Source organism: Danio aesculapii, chromosome 22, assembly GCF_903798145.1.
Source record: "Danio aesculapii chromosome 22, fDanAes4.1, whole genome shotgun sequence".
Classification (NCBI taxonomy): domain Eukaryota; kingdom Metazoa; phylum Chordata; class Actinopteri; order Cypriniformes; family Danionidae; genus Danio; species Danio aesculapii.
Window position 1 is genome coordinate 10,422,583 of NC_079456.1, and position 14,660 is coordinate 10,437,242.

The following is a 14,660-nucleotide window of genomic DNA, read 5'->3' on the forward strand; positions in this document are numbered from 1 at the left end:
GCGTGACATTTTTGCAGCGAACACGCAATATTCACTTTTAGCCTTGTGTTTTGGCTCTGGTTTATAAAAAAGGTTTCCAAAAACATCCTGCGAGGGAATTCTACTCTGAGTGACGCACTTGTTCATGTGATGCATATATTCACTCTGCAATTGGTGTGAATCCAGCATAAGACAGAGATTTGTCACCACCTACTGGTGTTTTTTGTTTCATATTTATTTATTTATTTATTTATTTATTTATTTGTAATTAGCACAGTCCAATACACTCTGCCAAATATTGCTAAATTATCATTATCGAAGACCCAAGAGTATTTTTTTCATCGATAAATGCAAAATTAGGTATTTGTGAAAATAGATTTATTCTTAACCAGCACACTCTGCAAAATATTGCTAAATTATCATTATCAAAAGACCTCAGGGTATATGTTTCATCAATATCGCACACCCCTACTGGTTGGATCAACTTCTAACTCCAAAACGACTATTTTGCATGTTCATTTATCACCATGTTACAATGATTTTACAGTCATACTCGAGCTGAAACTGTGGAATAGCATTTATATATGATTATATCATTTATTTTCATAAGGACGGTGAGGACATTGATTCTCAGATGTCCTTGAAACTGGATTTTGTGTACGACCCAAGCTTCAAAAACCACGTGAATTACTCGCACACTGCCGTCCAGATCCCCACAGACATCTACAAAGGCGGTGAGGAAGCAGACTGATGCTGGTAGTCCTCCGAGAGTCAGTGAGAGTTCATGACGTGTGTGTGTGTGTTTATGTATGTGTGTGTCTGTAGCTCCAGTGATTCTGAATGAGCTGAACTGGACGCAGGCGTTAGAGCGAGTCTTCATTGAGAACAGCAGAGATGATCCCTCACTGCTTTGGCAAGCGTTTGGTAGCGCCACCGGCGTCACCAGATATTACCCAGGTATAATTTTTATATGTGTTTCCAATTCTCTGATTGAAGACCAACACGGTATGCTTTACATATATGGTAAAACCAGCCAATCAGATTGCATCCTCAGGGATGAGAGCTCATATTATCTAAATAATATCCAAATATGGTACATATTTTGTCTTCTAGCTGCTCCCTGGAAGGCGCCGGATAAGATTGACCTTTATGATGTACGACGTAGACCATGGTAAAGCTCATTTAAGTGTTTTCATGCAGGAATGATAATATAGTTCAGCAGGTTTGCTTTGGAAAATAAATGTCCATGACACTATTGTTGAAGTATATTTTAAAACCTGTAGTTTCAACCATTATGTTGACCTCATGTCAGTGTGGTCGTATATATCAGGAGTTTAAACTGACAAGACATTAAAATGCATGCAGATATCTTGTTTGTGGTTGCAGGTTTAAAGGGTTAGTTCACCCACAATTGACAATTACCTCATTGTTTACTCTCCCCCATGTGGTTTTAAACATTTATGAGTTTCTTTCTTCTGTTAAACACAAAAGAAGATGAATAAATCTAGTTGATGGCACCCATTGATCTCCATAGAAGGAATAGGCAGTCAATGGGTTGCTGCAACAAGCTTTTTTCAAAACACCTTCCTTTGTTTTCAACTGAAGAAAGAAGCCTAAATAGGTTCTGAAAAAGGGGTGGGTGAGTAAACATGCCAGATTTTTTTTTTTTTTTTTTTTTTTGGTGAACTATCCCTTTAATCAATGCGGGAAAACACAAATAGATTGGTCTAGGGGAATTTATTAAGATAAACACACAAAATAATACACAACAAAACTAAGGCTGAACACAAAGTAGCACAACTCCGTGTCTGGACAGCAGCTCAAGTCCCCGCCTCTAAAGAGCTGCAGCATGGGCTGTTATAACGCCGGCTGTCAATGACCTGCAAGTGTAAAGAAATAATCAATTTACTTCCATTTACAGGAAGGAATTAAAAAAAAGATCTGTGAGATATTTTAAGCTGGAACTTTACACGCACATTGTGGAGAGATTGTATAGTTGTTATATCTTGCAAAAAGTTAACAATATGACCTCATTGAAAAAATCATTTGTTTATTCTTTTAATATATAAATTCACTTGGTGACTCAGATCTCAAACTGAAACTCAAAGCTGCTAAAATATTTTGGCAGTCTTTGATTTGTTTGATTATTTTATATATATATATTACTTAAATTCTTGTTTTCCTCAGGTACATTCAAGGAGCGTCTTCACCCAAAGACATGGTCATTCTTGTAGACGTGTGAGTATGTGCTTGTCATTTAGAGACTACACATTTGCTGTACAACATTTATTTCCTGGTTTGTTTGTTTGTTTGTTTGTTTGTTTGTTTGTTTGTTTGTTTGTTTGTTTGTTTGTTTGTTTAAGACTTTTCCGTCTACAGGAGTGGCAGCGTCAGCGGACTGACTCTAAAACTGATCAAAGCTTCGGTCACAGAAATGCTCGACACACTCTCTGATGATGATTATGTCAACGTGGCCAGGGTAAGACGGCTGTTGTGAACACACCATGAAGGGTTTTTATTGGTGGTGGGAGCATTTTCAGTTGACTTTTCATGGATTGTATTTAGACCAGTGGTCTACTGAGAAGTAAAAATTAAATGCTGTATTTATTTCCAGAACATTCACAAGGTGTGTATAGACCATTTTGAGGGATGTTTTTAATTTCCATAGCTGCCAGTAATTCAAAAATGTCCACATATTGATGAATTTACGACAGCTGTTTTAACATTAAGACATGATTAAATCACCTCTTGTTGCAGTTATGAAATAGTTTGACAACAAGCAAGAAAAGTTCATCGGCCAATGACATCTTGAAATGGTCTATATCCACTTATAACTCTCAGCTTGCAGAAATATCAAATATATAACATTTTTATCTATTTATAATAAGGGAGAGGGATAATAAGGGAGATTAAGGGAGATCTGCTTTATTCTTGTCTGTCACTGTGCTGTTCATCTATATGAGATGCAGCAGGAGAAGGCTTTAGTTCATCCATCAGAGCAGTAGTGAGAGATCTCTATGGCTCTGAAACGCATGTGGGAACAGTGGGCGGGGAGAACTACTGTAGCTCATTTGCATTAAAGTCACAGGCAACAAAAACAGCTACAGTGTCATAACAGCTTAAATTTTCCAAATTCTAAAAGCTATAATAAATAATCTGATGGGTATTTTGAGCTGAAACTTTACAGACACAGTGTCTGGAGACACAAGGGGAAAATAGGTACCCTTTAAGCCCTATTTTCTCTCTCTTTCTGTGGTAGTTTAATGAGAAGGCAGAGGCAGTGGTGCCCTGTTTCGATCACCTGGTTCAGGCCAATGTGCGCAATAAGAAGATCTTCAAAGAGGCCGTGCAGCAGATGCAGGCCAAAGGGACCACCGATTACAAATCCGGCTTCCATTTCGCCTTCAACCAGCTCCTGAACGTGAGTCAACTACCCATGAACTCCTTATGCACGCCCGTCTAGTGCATTTACACTGAATAACAATAGAAAAGTGTACTGTCAACATCGACAAGAACAGTTTAAACACATGAGTTCATGAGTAGTTAAGGATGAGTTAATGGTGATGTGCCCCTCCAAGTAAAGTCATGACATAATTATACATTAACAGCTCATGAGTTCATGTTGGTTACATTTAGCTTAAAATGTCTTAAAGAGCCCCTACAAGGTCAAAAAACACTTTCATGGTCTTATAATCTGCATTTATTTTTAACTAATTATCCCAGCAACTCCCATATGAGTCGTTCAGCGATTCATTTGTTCCCAAACCCCTCCTCAGCGCGAAGCTAATCTGCACTGTTGGACCGATGACAGCCTGCTGCAATTGACTGACATTGACAGGCTTTAGCGCGAGACAGAGTGAAATGCCCAGCAGCTAATCAACAATATAAAAGTAGTTACAATGCATACATGCTTCATAGTGGATTTTGGCTGCCAGTGGGTGAATGTAAATACAGACGAAGGACTAGAAAAATCTCCCGTGTTTGCGAGCGCAACTACTTATGTTTCATAGTCACGTCATCACGAAACACCTAATGACTTGTTATCAAGAGGACTCGTTTGAAGCACTATGAGTCGACTCTTTTTATAGATGAATCAATAGTTTTAAACACTGCACACTTACAGATTTAAGCCTTAGCTGGACATTTCACTTCACTTAGAGCTGTGTTACACACTACATGGAAGGGCATTTTCAAAAACCCATAATATGGGCTCTTCAAATGATAATTGAATTGAATTTTATTTGACAGATTTTAGACAAGCTGTACAAAAATACAAGTATCCCATACATTTTGAAATAAAAACTGTCGAGGATAAAAACCCAATAAAGCCCTGGGCTTGTTTCCATTGTGGTCCTCGCTGTTAAATAAAACAAAGTATGGCTCCAAAATACAGATGATGCATAAAACAAACAGTACCTCCACATTTTAAAACAGGAACAAAATAAGTCACAAATACATTCCTTCATTCATTCATTCATTTTTCTTTTGGGCTTAGTCCCTCTATTAATTATTGGTCGCCACAGCAGAATGAACCATCAACTTATCCAGCATATGTTTTACGCAGCGAATGCCCTTCCGGCTGCAACTCTATTCACAATCAAGTAACATATCAAATAAAACATCCTCGTCCATCATGCAAACTAATTATCCTCATCAAACAACCATCTCTTGAAAGCTTTTTTGAATCTCCTTAAGTCTTTTATTTCCTTAATCGATTTGGGTAATTTGCTCCACGTGACTTCATTTGTATATAAAAACAGATTTTCCCCCACTAGACTTCTAAATTTAAATAAACAAATATTAAAATCCCAACCCCTAGTACTGTATGAATGCTGTTGCCTCACCATTTGAAAAGAGTTCACCAAATAACTAGGAACAACATTATTAAACATTTTACGTACCATTCCCAGTTTTAAAAAACATACTCTATTACTACCAGTTAACATACCTAATTCTTTAATACATTAATTAACAACATTTACTAACAAGTAATTAAGGTAGCTGTTAATTGTAACTGTTATTGTAAAGTGTTACCAAATTTTCTTAATTTAAAACATAAAAAATGTGTACAGATTGATATTTTACTAATCAAATAACTCCGTGGTTTGTTGTTTTGGAAAATATAAACAGATGTTTGAGTATAATGTTAACATATGAAGAGTTCAGATGCAAAAACCTCTGAGTGCCATCTGAAAAATCCACAAAGATTTAGCATTTCTTTCAGCCTCCTATCTTTATGTTGAATTATTTCACTTTAAAGACCATGAAAATAACTTATTTTTGGCATAAAAGGGAAACTACTGAACCTACACACATGCGCCTGATAAAAACACTCATTTTAAAAGAAAATTTTAGATGGCATTTAGAGGTTTTTGCATCTGAACTCTTCATATACTTTCTATGTGAATTTATCTTTTGAGATTTGACTGCAAATGTCACATCCATAACGCTGGAATTACTCCTGTTTCTCTTTGTCCTGCAGAAGACGAACGTTCCTCGAGCCAACTGTAATAAAATCATCATGTTGTTCACCGACGGTGGAGAGGACCGAGCGCAGGACATCTTCGAGCAGTACAACTGGCCCAATAAGACGGTCTGATCATTACTTACTATTTTATAAAAAGATATGACTTCCTGCTTCTCTGTGTGTTTCTGCTGTGCCGTTGTCATCTTGAAGTGTGCGTTCCTCGTAATTAGCCCTTTTCCTCCAGTGAAACCGCTCGTTTGCCGTCTAATCTGCTGGGGTAATTGTGGGATGTGCGCTGGTCTCTGCAGGTCCGCGTGTTCACATTCTCGGTGGGGCAGCACAATTACGATGTCACTCCGCTGCAGTGGATCGCATGCTCTAATAAGGGTAAGACACATGCTCATTTAGCGGAGATGCTAGCTGCGGAGTACTGTGGAGCAGCCAGAATGTCAACTGTTGTGTGCTCAGTGAATTTAATAATGGCTTCATTCTGGGTTTACTATACTTGCTTCACACTCCATGACCACTCCATTACAAATCTCTGACATGTCAGTGTTTCTTTTAAACCCCTTACACTCAACAATTTTTCGTTGCTTGTCCAAATTACTTACTTAAAATGATCTAAAACAACACAATTCTTGAGATTTTGTTGGGAAAACTTAATTGTTTTATGTTTAATCCACTTAAATTTGTAAAAGCTAATAAGTTAACCTAATTCCTTCATGTTGTCTCAACACAAATCGATTGTGTGGAACCCAAAATTTTTTACAGTGTACACTGAAAAAAATGGTGGGTTCCCGGTGTTTTCTCCACTTCCGGTATTCCTAACAAACTACAACTCCCAGAACTTTGCACCCATTAACTCCTGCAACAGCTGACAATAATCCGGACACTCACACACAGACACAGCTGTAGCTTGTTTTCACTGATTAGATGGAAAGTGATTAGATAGATTCACTTTCACATTCACATTGCTGAGTCTTGTTTCTACGAACATTACGAAGCATTTTTTTCTTGTTTGATTTCCCGTGTTTTGATTCTTGCCTTGTTCACCGTTTTGATTCTTTGCCGCCCAGTCTGACTTTTCGTCTGTATTTAGACTATATTTATTTAATTACCTTTTTGCTCCTGTTTTGCTCCTGTATTTGACCATTGCCTATACGACATTTCCTTTAATAAACTGCATGTGGATCCGCACGTCTTTTGTTAGCGTTCACTTCGTACCAGTTCCAGGCAATTCCTTCATGTTGTCCCAACACAAAATGATTAGATTAACTTAATTGTTTTTATAAACTTATGTGGATTAAACAAAAAACTGTCAAGTTACCCCCCCCCCCCCTCATTTCTTTGGGTATACACTATAGGGAAGATTTGCCTGAGTTTGGCCTACAAAAATCGAAAAGCTTTTCATACTTACAGTCAGTTGAGGTGTAAAAGTTTGTAATCATTTTACAGGAAACCTTTTGAAAGGACATAAAACACTTGCTGTTTCCTTTCGAAGATGCAACTTAAATTTCTGCGCAAATGTGCAGTGTTGTTTAAAAAATTTGTGAACAAAATGTATCATTTCCATTCAGTGAGTCAAAGTGAACCAAATCGTCACTCCCTGATAAATTGGCACCAAGTATCAAAAAGAAAAACAGAATTTACTCTGGTCTGAGAAAATTCCAGAGTCTTTTTCTTATACAATAAGTTACTTGCTGCTAACTATTTGTTTCCAGCACATTAGCACACAGAGGAAAAAAGAATTATGCCTCTATCATATCTATGCAGTTGACCCATTTCACAAGACGAGGATGACACGTTTCAACAGATTTTTCACGTATTTAATGTCAGCTTTAAAAAAGTATTTACATTTGTAAAGCTATACTTTGTAATCCATATTTTTGTGTGAAATTACAAGAAAAGTTAATGTTTAGGTGAGGGGTATGTTTGTATCTGTGACAGTGAGTTTGATATTAGTCTCTCTACTGGCTGCTGTCTCACACAATTATTTATTCGCAAAAAACATTATCTTAGAGTTTTTCTTTTGTTATTTGAGCAAATTAAAATGAAAAAAAAAAAATTTAATTTGTTGCACTCTCCCATTCACTGCAACTTTTACCCAACTATGGTGACTTCGCATGCTGAGAAACCCGAAGTTGTAAAAAAGGTCTATATTGGAGCTGAAGGGAGACAAAATACCTTTTTTCTTCTCTAATTTCCACCTACATAAATTTTAAGTCTCCCCACACCTTCCATACAGCTGTATAAATGCAATATTCCAGTTTTGTTTAACAGAAAAGCCCTTACACAAAAACCTGCTGAAATTGAAAAATATTATTGCATGTTTGTTATTTATCCTGTGATAAACCAGAACTCGTGGCGAGTAGAATTGGCCCCTCTTTAGTGCAGTCTGTCAAACTGGCACAGTGATATCAGGCTTTTCTCAAAGTCTGGTTATTTTACAGATTATGAGGGATAATAACAGTTTGAAAGTGATTTTAAATCCCTTAATATGAAGAATGAAACACAGCCTATACTAGACAACAAGAGAACCTATGAATGTCATTGCATATACTGGAGAGACATGTATAGTTGTTGGTAAGAAGAACATTTTCATTTATTTGTGACCCTGATTGACAAAATCAGTATGAGTCAAAATTATTGATTATCTTTTATGCCAAAAATGAAAATATTGAGTAAAGATCATATCCCACAAAGACATTTTATAGATTTCATGTAAGTTTATCAAAACTCGGAAATGCAAAAGGCTAGAATTCTGTTTTTGGTGAAAATTAGTTAATGCTATATGTTTTTTTGTATATTCAGGACCACCTTTATCACATAGATAAACATGTTAAGCCTTTTTTAAACAAAACTGCCAGAGTCCACACACTAGTGGGTTTAGCCGTGGTCACGCTAGAGTTTGAGCTCGTGAAAGTCATATTCTGTCATCAATTTTGTAAAAAGGGGCGGGATAAAACATGTTTATTAGACATTGCGAGCGATAATTCCATATTTTTCAATTCTGACGTCACGTTTTGATCTTCGATTCGTCTCATGCAATCACATGATGCAATTTCGCAGGTCTGAGTTCACCAAGCTTGAACTTTGGAGTGCAGTGACATGCAAAATTTGTTCCATGAGCTTGCATTTCTGGTCTGCTGTATTCATATTAGTATAAATGTAAGTCTTTGGAGTACAAAGTGCAGTGTGATCACGGCTTTAAAGTCCACATGAACCGGGAGCAGCGTGTTTTGTATTGTGATGCAGCTTGTATTGAAACTGAATATTAAATGAGAAAACAGTAGGCGTGGCTTGTGTTTTCTACTGTGAGCTGATTGGCTGTAGTAAAGTTAGCATTTCATTCAGAAAGATCAGCAAAAAGGGTTTGGGGAGAGTTATTACAACTTAACAGACTCCTCTTCCTCACCATCTCTGTTTGTTGTCATAGCCCTGTCAACAACTGACAGTTGGAGGGGTGTGGTTAAATATGTTAGCCACGCCCAATACCTCAGACAGACATAATCTGAGACTTGAACGGAAGTGCATTTTCAGATTTCAATTTTAGATTACAAGAGCAAACAATTTTCTTGATGACATGCACAGATGAATTGTTTACCACAAAACTAGCAATGTGAGCTAACAAAGTCAATATTGTTAGTTTTGATTTCATGTGCACTTTAAGGTCTTAAAGTATGCTACTGATTCTACTGCACCATATGTCAGCGCATTAACCACTAGGCTATTGCACCGACAAAATGATTTTTTTTTTTTAGATGTTAGAATCAGTATGTTAGTTTTAAGGATATCTATAAGCTAGTCTGCTCCAAAACAGTGACAAAATTTGAGTTTGGAAGATAAAAAACTAATATAAACATGTAAAGCTTGCAGTTCGTCACTAAAAAATAAATCAAATTAAATGCATTTACAAAGCACAGTAAAAACAACAGCAGTTGGCCTCTGTGCTTTACAAAGTGTCTGCTAAGAAAAGAGAAACATAAAATAAGCATAAATAACCACAGTGCATTTACAGACATAAAATAAAATAAGCATTTTACACAAAACTGAGGCGTTTATTTTATATATAAGCTAAATTTTATATCTAAAAAAATTCTTACTATATTTAAAGCTGATAAATAACTGTATTTCTCAGAATTTATCAAAAGATTGGTTAGTCTGTTGGTTGAACACAATCCTCCAAGATGAAGCGCTGGTTGAGACTTTCACAAAATCCTCTCTGAGCTCCAGGCAAAACCATATTTCTCCGCTCGCATACTTCAGCTAATTGAGTTTTTTCCTGTAGATGCATTGAAATATGAAAACATACGTTCATATATGCTTCGGTATATAAGTTGATTTATATGGCGATACATGTTGAGATATACATGTGACGTCTCTTTGAGCATCTCTCTGTCTCGGCAGGATACTATTTTGAGATCCGCTCCATCTGTGCTATAAGGATTAACACCCAGGTGAGTTATTCAGACACACACACTCACACAAACACAAATATGACTATGAGTTCTATTATGGCTGAGAGCACAAAGCAAAGGAATGCCGTGAATGTTGATTTGATTTTAGTGCACTTTTAATAAAACTGTTTCATGATTTGACAACAAATAAACAAAATCAACAAAACTCAAACTCAAGAGTAAAACAACTGTTTAATGAATCAATTCCAGACTGATTTGTTTTATGTGATATGCTTTGCTCAAAAATTCTCTTACAATCTCAGTATAAAATCGACAAAATGCTTAAATACTGTAAATCAAATTGATTAAAATGTTTCATATTGAATTGTCTCCTATGACAAGTGTTTGTTTAAATGAATCAATTCATACTTTTATTTGATTTAGACAACGTACTTGTGAAATGATAAATATCTATGATTGGACCAAGTATGAGAGAATCAAAACACTTCAGTTCTATGATCCAAACTGATTTTAAATTCAACAAAAAGTGTTTGTATCAATAGTTTAAAACAAAAACAACATAATTTGGCAAAAACAAATGAATTACAAATTTGGGCGGATCGATACACTTGATTCATTTCAGTGAATATGCTTAAAAATGTTCAGTGAATCTTTTTGTTTATGATTTATGTGCATCAGATTTTCATGTGAATTAAATGAATTAACTTAAAATTAATGATTATTTCTACTAATCTTCATTTTATGAAAAGTAAATCCATTTAATTAGAACATTTCAATGAGATTTTTGTCATATTTTTCAATTTTATGATTCTTTGTACCTTAAAACAAGCAGAAATCTCTCGTTTCAAAGCAAATACAGCACTTTAATACTGAGAAGTGTCAAAAATATATAAAAATTATCAAAAAATATGTAAATTAATTTATTTAATGTATTTATTTTTCTAAAATATTATTTTATATTAAATATGATTTTATTATCTATTTATTTCTAAATATTATTATTTTTTATATTATTTACATGTATTTAATTATTGGCCATGTTGCGTAGTGTTAAAGTATTAGTTCACCCAAACATTTTTATTCTATTTTTTTTCAATGTTATTTAATTAATTTTTCAATTAATTTCTTGCCCTCATGAAATCATCTTTTATAGACAGCAATGATCCAGAGACTTCCAAAGTTCAGAAAAGGAACCAAAATCATTGTCAAAACATTACTTCGGAGCATTGCTGTCTATAGAGGATGACAGAGCTCTCTGGTTTCATCTAAAACATCTCTCAAATTTTATGTTTGGTGAACCAGCCCTTTAATATAATTACAAAAGCAGGCTTTTATGAACTCATATTTTGCTTTATTATGTGTGTTTGTGTGTGTCAGGAATATCTGGATGTATTGGGTCGGCCGATGGTTCTGGCAGGCAGAACCGCCAAACAAGTGCAGTGGACAAACGTCTATCAGGATGCGCTGGTGAGAGCCACTTCAACACACTTCTGACTGTGAAATCGACAGTTGAAGTCAGAATTATTAGCCCTCATGAATATTTTTTCCCCCAGTTTGTTTAATGGATTTTTTCAACACATTTCTTAACGTAATAGTTTCAATAACTTAATTCTAATAACTGATTTCGTTTATCTTTGCCATGATGACAGTAAATAATATTTTACTAGATATTTTTCAAGACATTTCTCTACAGGTTAAAGTGACATTTAAAGGCTTAATTAGGTTAATTAGGTTAACTAGGCAGGTTAGAGTAATTAGGCAAGTTATTGTATAACAGTGGTTTGTTCTGTAGACTATTGAAAAAGATCATTTAAATATTATTATAAATATTATAATATATTGCTTAAGGGGGGCAAAAAATATTGACCGTAAAAAAAAAAAAAATGTAATTTAAAACTGCTTTTATTCTAGCCAAAATAAAACAAATAAGGAAAAAAAGAAAAAAATAATATAGATAAATAATTATCATAAATAAGGAAAAAATATTATAGAAAATTATAAATATTATAGAAAAAAATTATAAATATTATAGAAAAAAAATTACAAATGCTTTGCTTCTTAGACTTTACACACCTGAAACTTGTCTATAGCACTTGTTCACTGCTGCTCTTATAGTTGTGTAAATTGCTTCCTTGTCCTCATTTGTAAGTCGCTTTGGATAAAAGCGTTTTCTAAATGACTAAATGTAAATGTAAATAGTGTGAAAAATTCCTTGCTCTGTTAAACATCATTTGGGAAATACTTAATAAAGTAAAAAAAATCAATGGAGGGCTAAAAATTTTGACTTCAGCTGCATGTGTGATGCCACAAAAAGAGTTGTCTGAGTGTGTTGAGATTGTTTGTGTGTATTATCAGGGTCTGGGTCTGGTGGTGACGGGGACAATGCCGGTGTTCAACCTCACTGTTAATGGAGACTCTCAGGTGACGCTCCATTGCTGAAGAATCCTCATCATCATCATCATCATCATCATCATCATCATCTTCTTGAATCTAAACTGTCCTCAGATCAGTGAGTGCTGTGTTTGTGTGTCCAGAATCAGCTGATTTTAGGTGTGATGGGGGTCGACGTTCATCTGGACGAGCTCAAGAGACTCACGCCACAGTACAAGGTGAATACTTTTCTCTCAAATCCTGAATCATCCCTAATGAGTTTATAATACATTATAAATATGTTTGTGGTATTTATTATCAGTGGCGGATTTAGGCATGGGCAATATGGGTGATCGCCTAGAGCTGCATTTTGCGGGGGGCGCGGCACGGGGAGAGACGGTGCAAAACAAAAACAAAAATGTGCCCCAGTAAAAATCATGTATCCCAGTAAGCTTTGAGATATGTTTTATATTTTTCTTTATGCAAGTGTCTTAATCCCAAGACTGGTAATGCCAGAATAAAGACGTTAGTGGCCATTCACATTTGGCGTCTTTTGCACGCACAAGTTTGTTATTCTTTTTATGTGCAGCTGAAACAAAGCTGTTGAAAGCAAACTGATACATGCGCACAGAGAACCATTCCTGGAACATGAATCTCGGTTGTTTTCATGCACGACGCCAAAGTATGCACCCATTAAGTGCTCAGAAGCCAGAATAACAGCCTTTTATGTTACTTATGACACAAGGTGTTGGCTCACAGAGAGTTTTGCTAGCTGACAAAACTGAAGTTGATAAATTATGATGATGATCTTATTTTGACTAAGTCTGGCTATAGAAGCAGAAAGGATGAATAATGAGGCAGGGAGGTAAGACTTCATAACATTAATTTTGGCCTTGACTCAAGTCTATAAACAAATAATTCTATAAAACATATATATTTATATATATAATAATAATTATTATTATTATTATAAATATGTTTAATAATTACAATTCTGGTTTTGTCCATATTTTACCTAAAGTTAGAATAAAATAACTAACATTTCTTAGAATGTACATGTTTGATGGTCCTTTACTATATTAACTAGATGTAACCTTCTAGAACATACTAGAGCTACACTTTATAAACCAACTATTTATAAGCTTGAGGGAGGAGGGAGGCTGTATGTGGTGGTTTGCCCAGGGTGCCATTCAAGCTAGCACTGCCACTGTTTATTATTATAATAATAATATTAATAATAATAATAATAATAATAATAATAATAATAATAATAATAATAATAATAATAATAATAAAATGCATTAAGTTAATAGTGGTGTAACGGATCACAAATCTCACTGTTCAGATCACACTATGGTTTTTGAGTCATGGATCGGACCATTTTTCGGATCGACGTTGCGAACTGTGGGTTGTGATTCGTTATACCCCTGCTATTTTGTTTTTCTGTACCTGATATAATATATATTTCATTATTAGTTTACATAAAAAATTCATAGCAATAAACTGCAATAAAAAGCTGTTGACCCCAATGTATTTTTAATGGTGAGAGTGCTTTTATTATTTAATAACACTGCAAGTACAATTCTCAGTTCATGACCTCTCTTTGCATATGACTGCTATTGTTGATTTACGTCATTTATTGTGATTTTATCAGTAAGAGTCTTTGAAAACCTGATATTTAGCACTATTGTGTATTCCACCAGTCTGTGAAACAGAAAGCTTCATCTCAGTGTGTTTCTCTGTTGTGTGTGTAGCTCGGAGCCAACGGATACATCTTCGCCATTGACCCGAACGGATACGTGCTGATGCATCCAAACCTGCAGCCTCGAGTGAGACTCACACACACGCACGCACACACACACATGCACACACTTTCTCTCTCTCTCTCTCTCTCTCTCTCTCTCTCTCTCTCTCTCTCTCTCTCTCTCTCTCTCTCTCTCTCTCTCTCTCTCTTTCTCCTTATCTTTGTGTCTGAATCTCAGCACACTCGTTGTCATGACAACAAATATTGATAAATAACATGCTCTTCAAGCTTTTTTAGATTCATCCATGCTCCTCGTTGTTTATACTAATATTACTAAAAACAACAACTTTTATTTATTTTGTAGTGTTTTTTTTCTTTGTTTTAATTTTAACACTACTCTTATTGGTGTGTTTCTATTAGTATTTTATATGTATCTGTCCTATGTACAATTTTAGCTAATTGAACAAAATGAAAATGCTGACTTGGTTCTAGCTAAATAAAATAACATTAAAATTGATTTGAGTTGTATTAAAGTTAATAAAGCGCTTAAATTTGTACTAAACCAAAGATAAATGCTGACCTGGCAACTTTGTTTTGATTATTTGTATTTGGTTTGGTTTAAACACTTTTATGGTTTGAAACATTGTTATATTTTTCTGTAATGATAGTTACCATGGATGAA

General features: G+C 35.0%; 2 protein-coding genes across 2 annotated transcripts in view; one reads left to right on the forward strand and one right to left on the reverse strand.

Annotated features, from left to right (window-relative positions):
* The window catches only part of LOC130216386 (protein NLRC3-like), a 229,101-nt gene that overhangs the window by 88,108 nt on the left and 126,333 nt on the right, over window positions 1-14,660 (reverse strand). The window lies entirely within an intron of this gene.
* The window catches only part of cacna2d2b (calcium channel, voltage-dependent, alpha 2/delta subunit 2b), a 64,452-nt gene that overhangs the window by 22,513 nt on the left and 27,279 nt on the right, over window positions 1-14,660 (forward strand). The window contains exons 6-18 of the mRNA XM_056448321.1: window positions 590-713; window positions 805-936; window positions 1,093-1,150; window positions 2,167-2,217; window positions 2,359-2,458; window positions 3,239-3,400; window positions 5,462-5,572; window positions 5,755-5,833; window positions 9,854-9,903; window positions 11,242-11,331; window positions 12,220-12,285; window positions 12,399-12,473; window positions 13,989-14,063. Coding sequence (XP_056304296.1) covers window positions 590-713; window positions 805-936; window positions 1,093-1,150; window positions 2,167-2,217; window positions 2,359-2,458; window positions 3,239-3,400; window positions 5,462-5,572; window positions 5,755-5,833; window positions 9,854-9,903; window positions 11,242-11,331; window positions 12,220-12,285; window positions 12,399-12,473; window positions 13,989-14,063 — 1,173 coding nt within the window. The remainder of the gene's footprint in view (window positions 1-589; window positions 714-804; window positions 937-1,092; window positions 1,151-2,166; window positions 2,218-2,358; window positions 2,459-3,238; window positions 3,401-5,461; window positions 5,573-5,754; window positions 5,834-9,853; window positions 9,904-11,241; window positions 11,332-12,219; window positions 12,286-12,398; window positions 12,474-13,988; window positions 14,064-14,660) is intronic.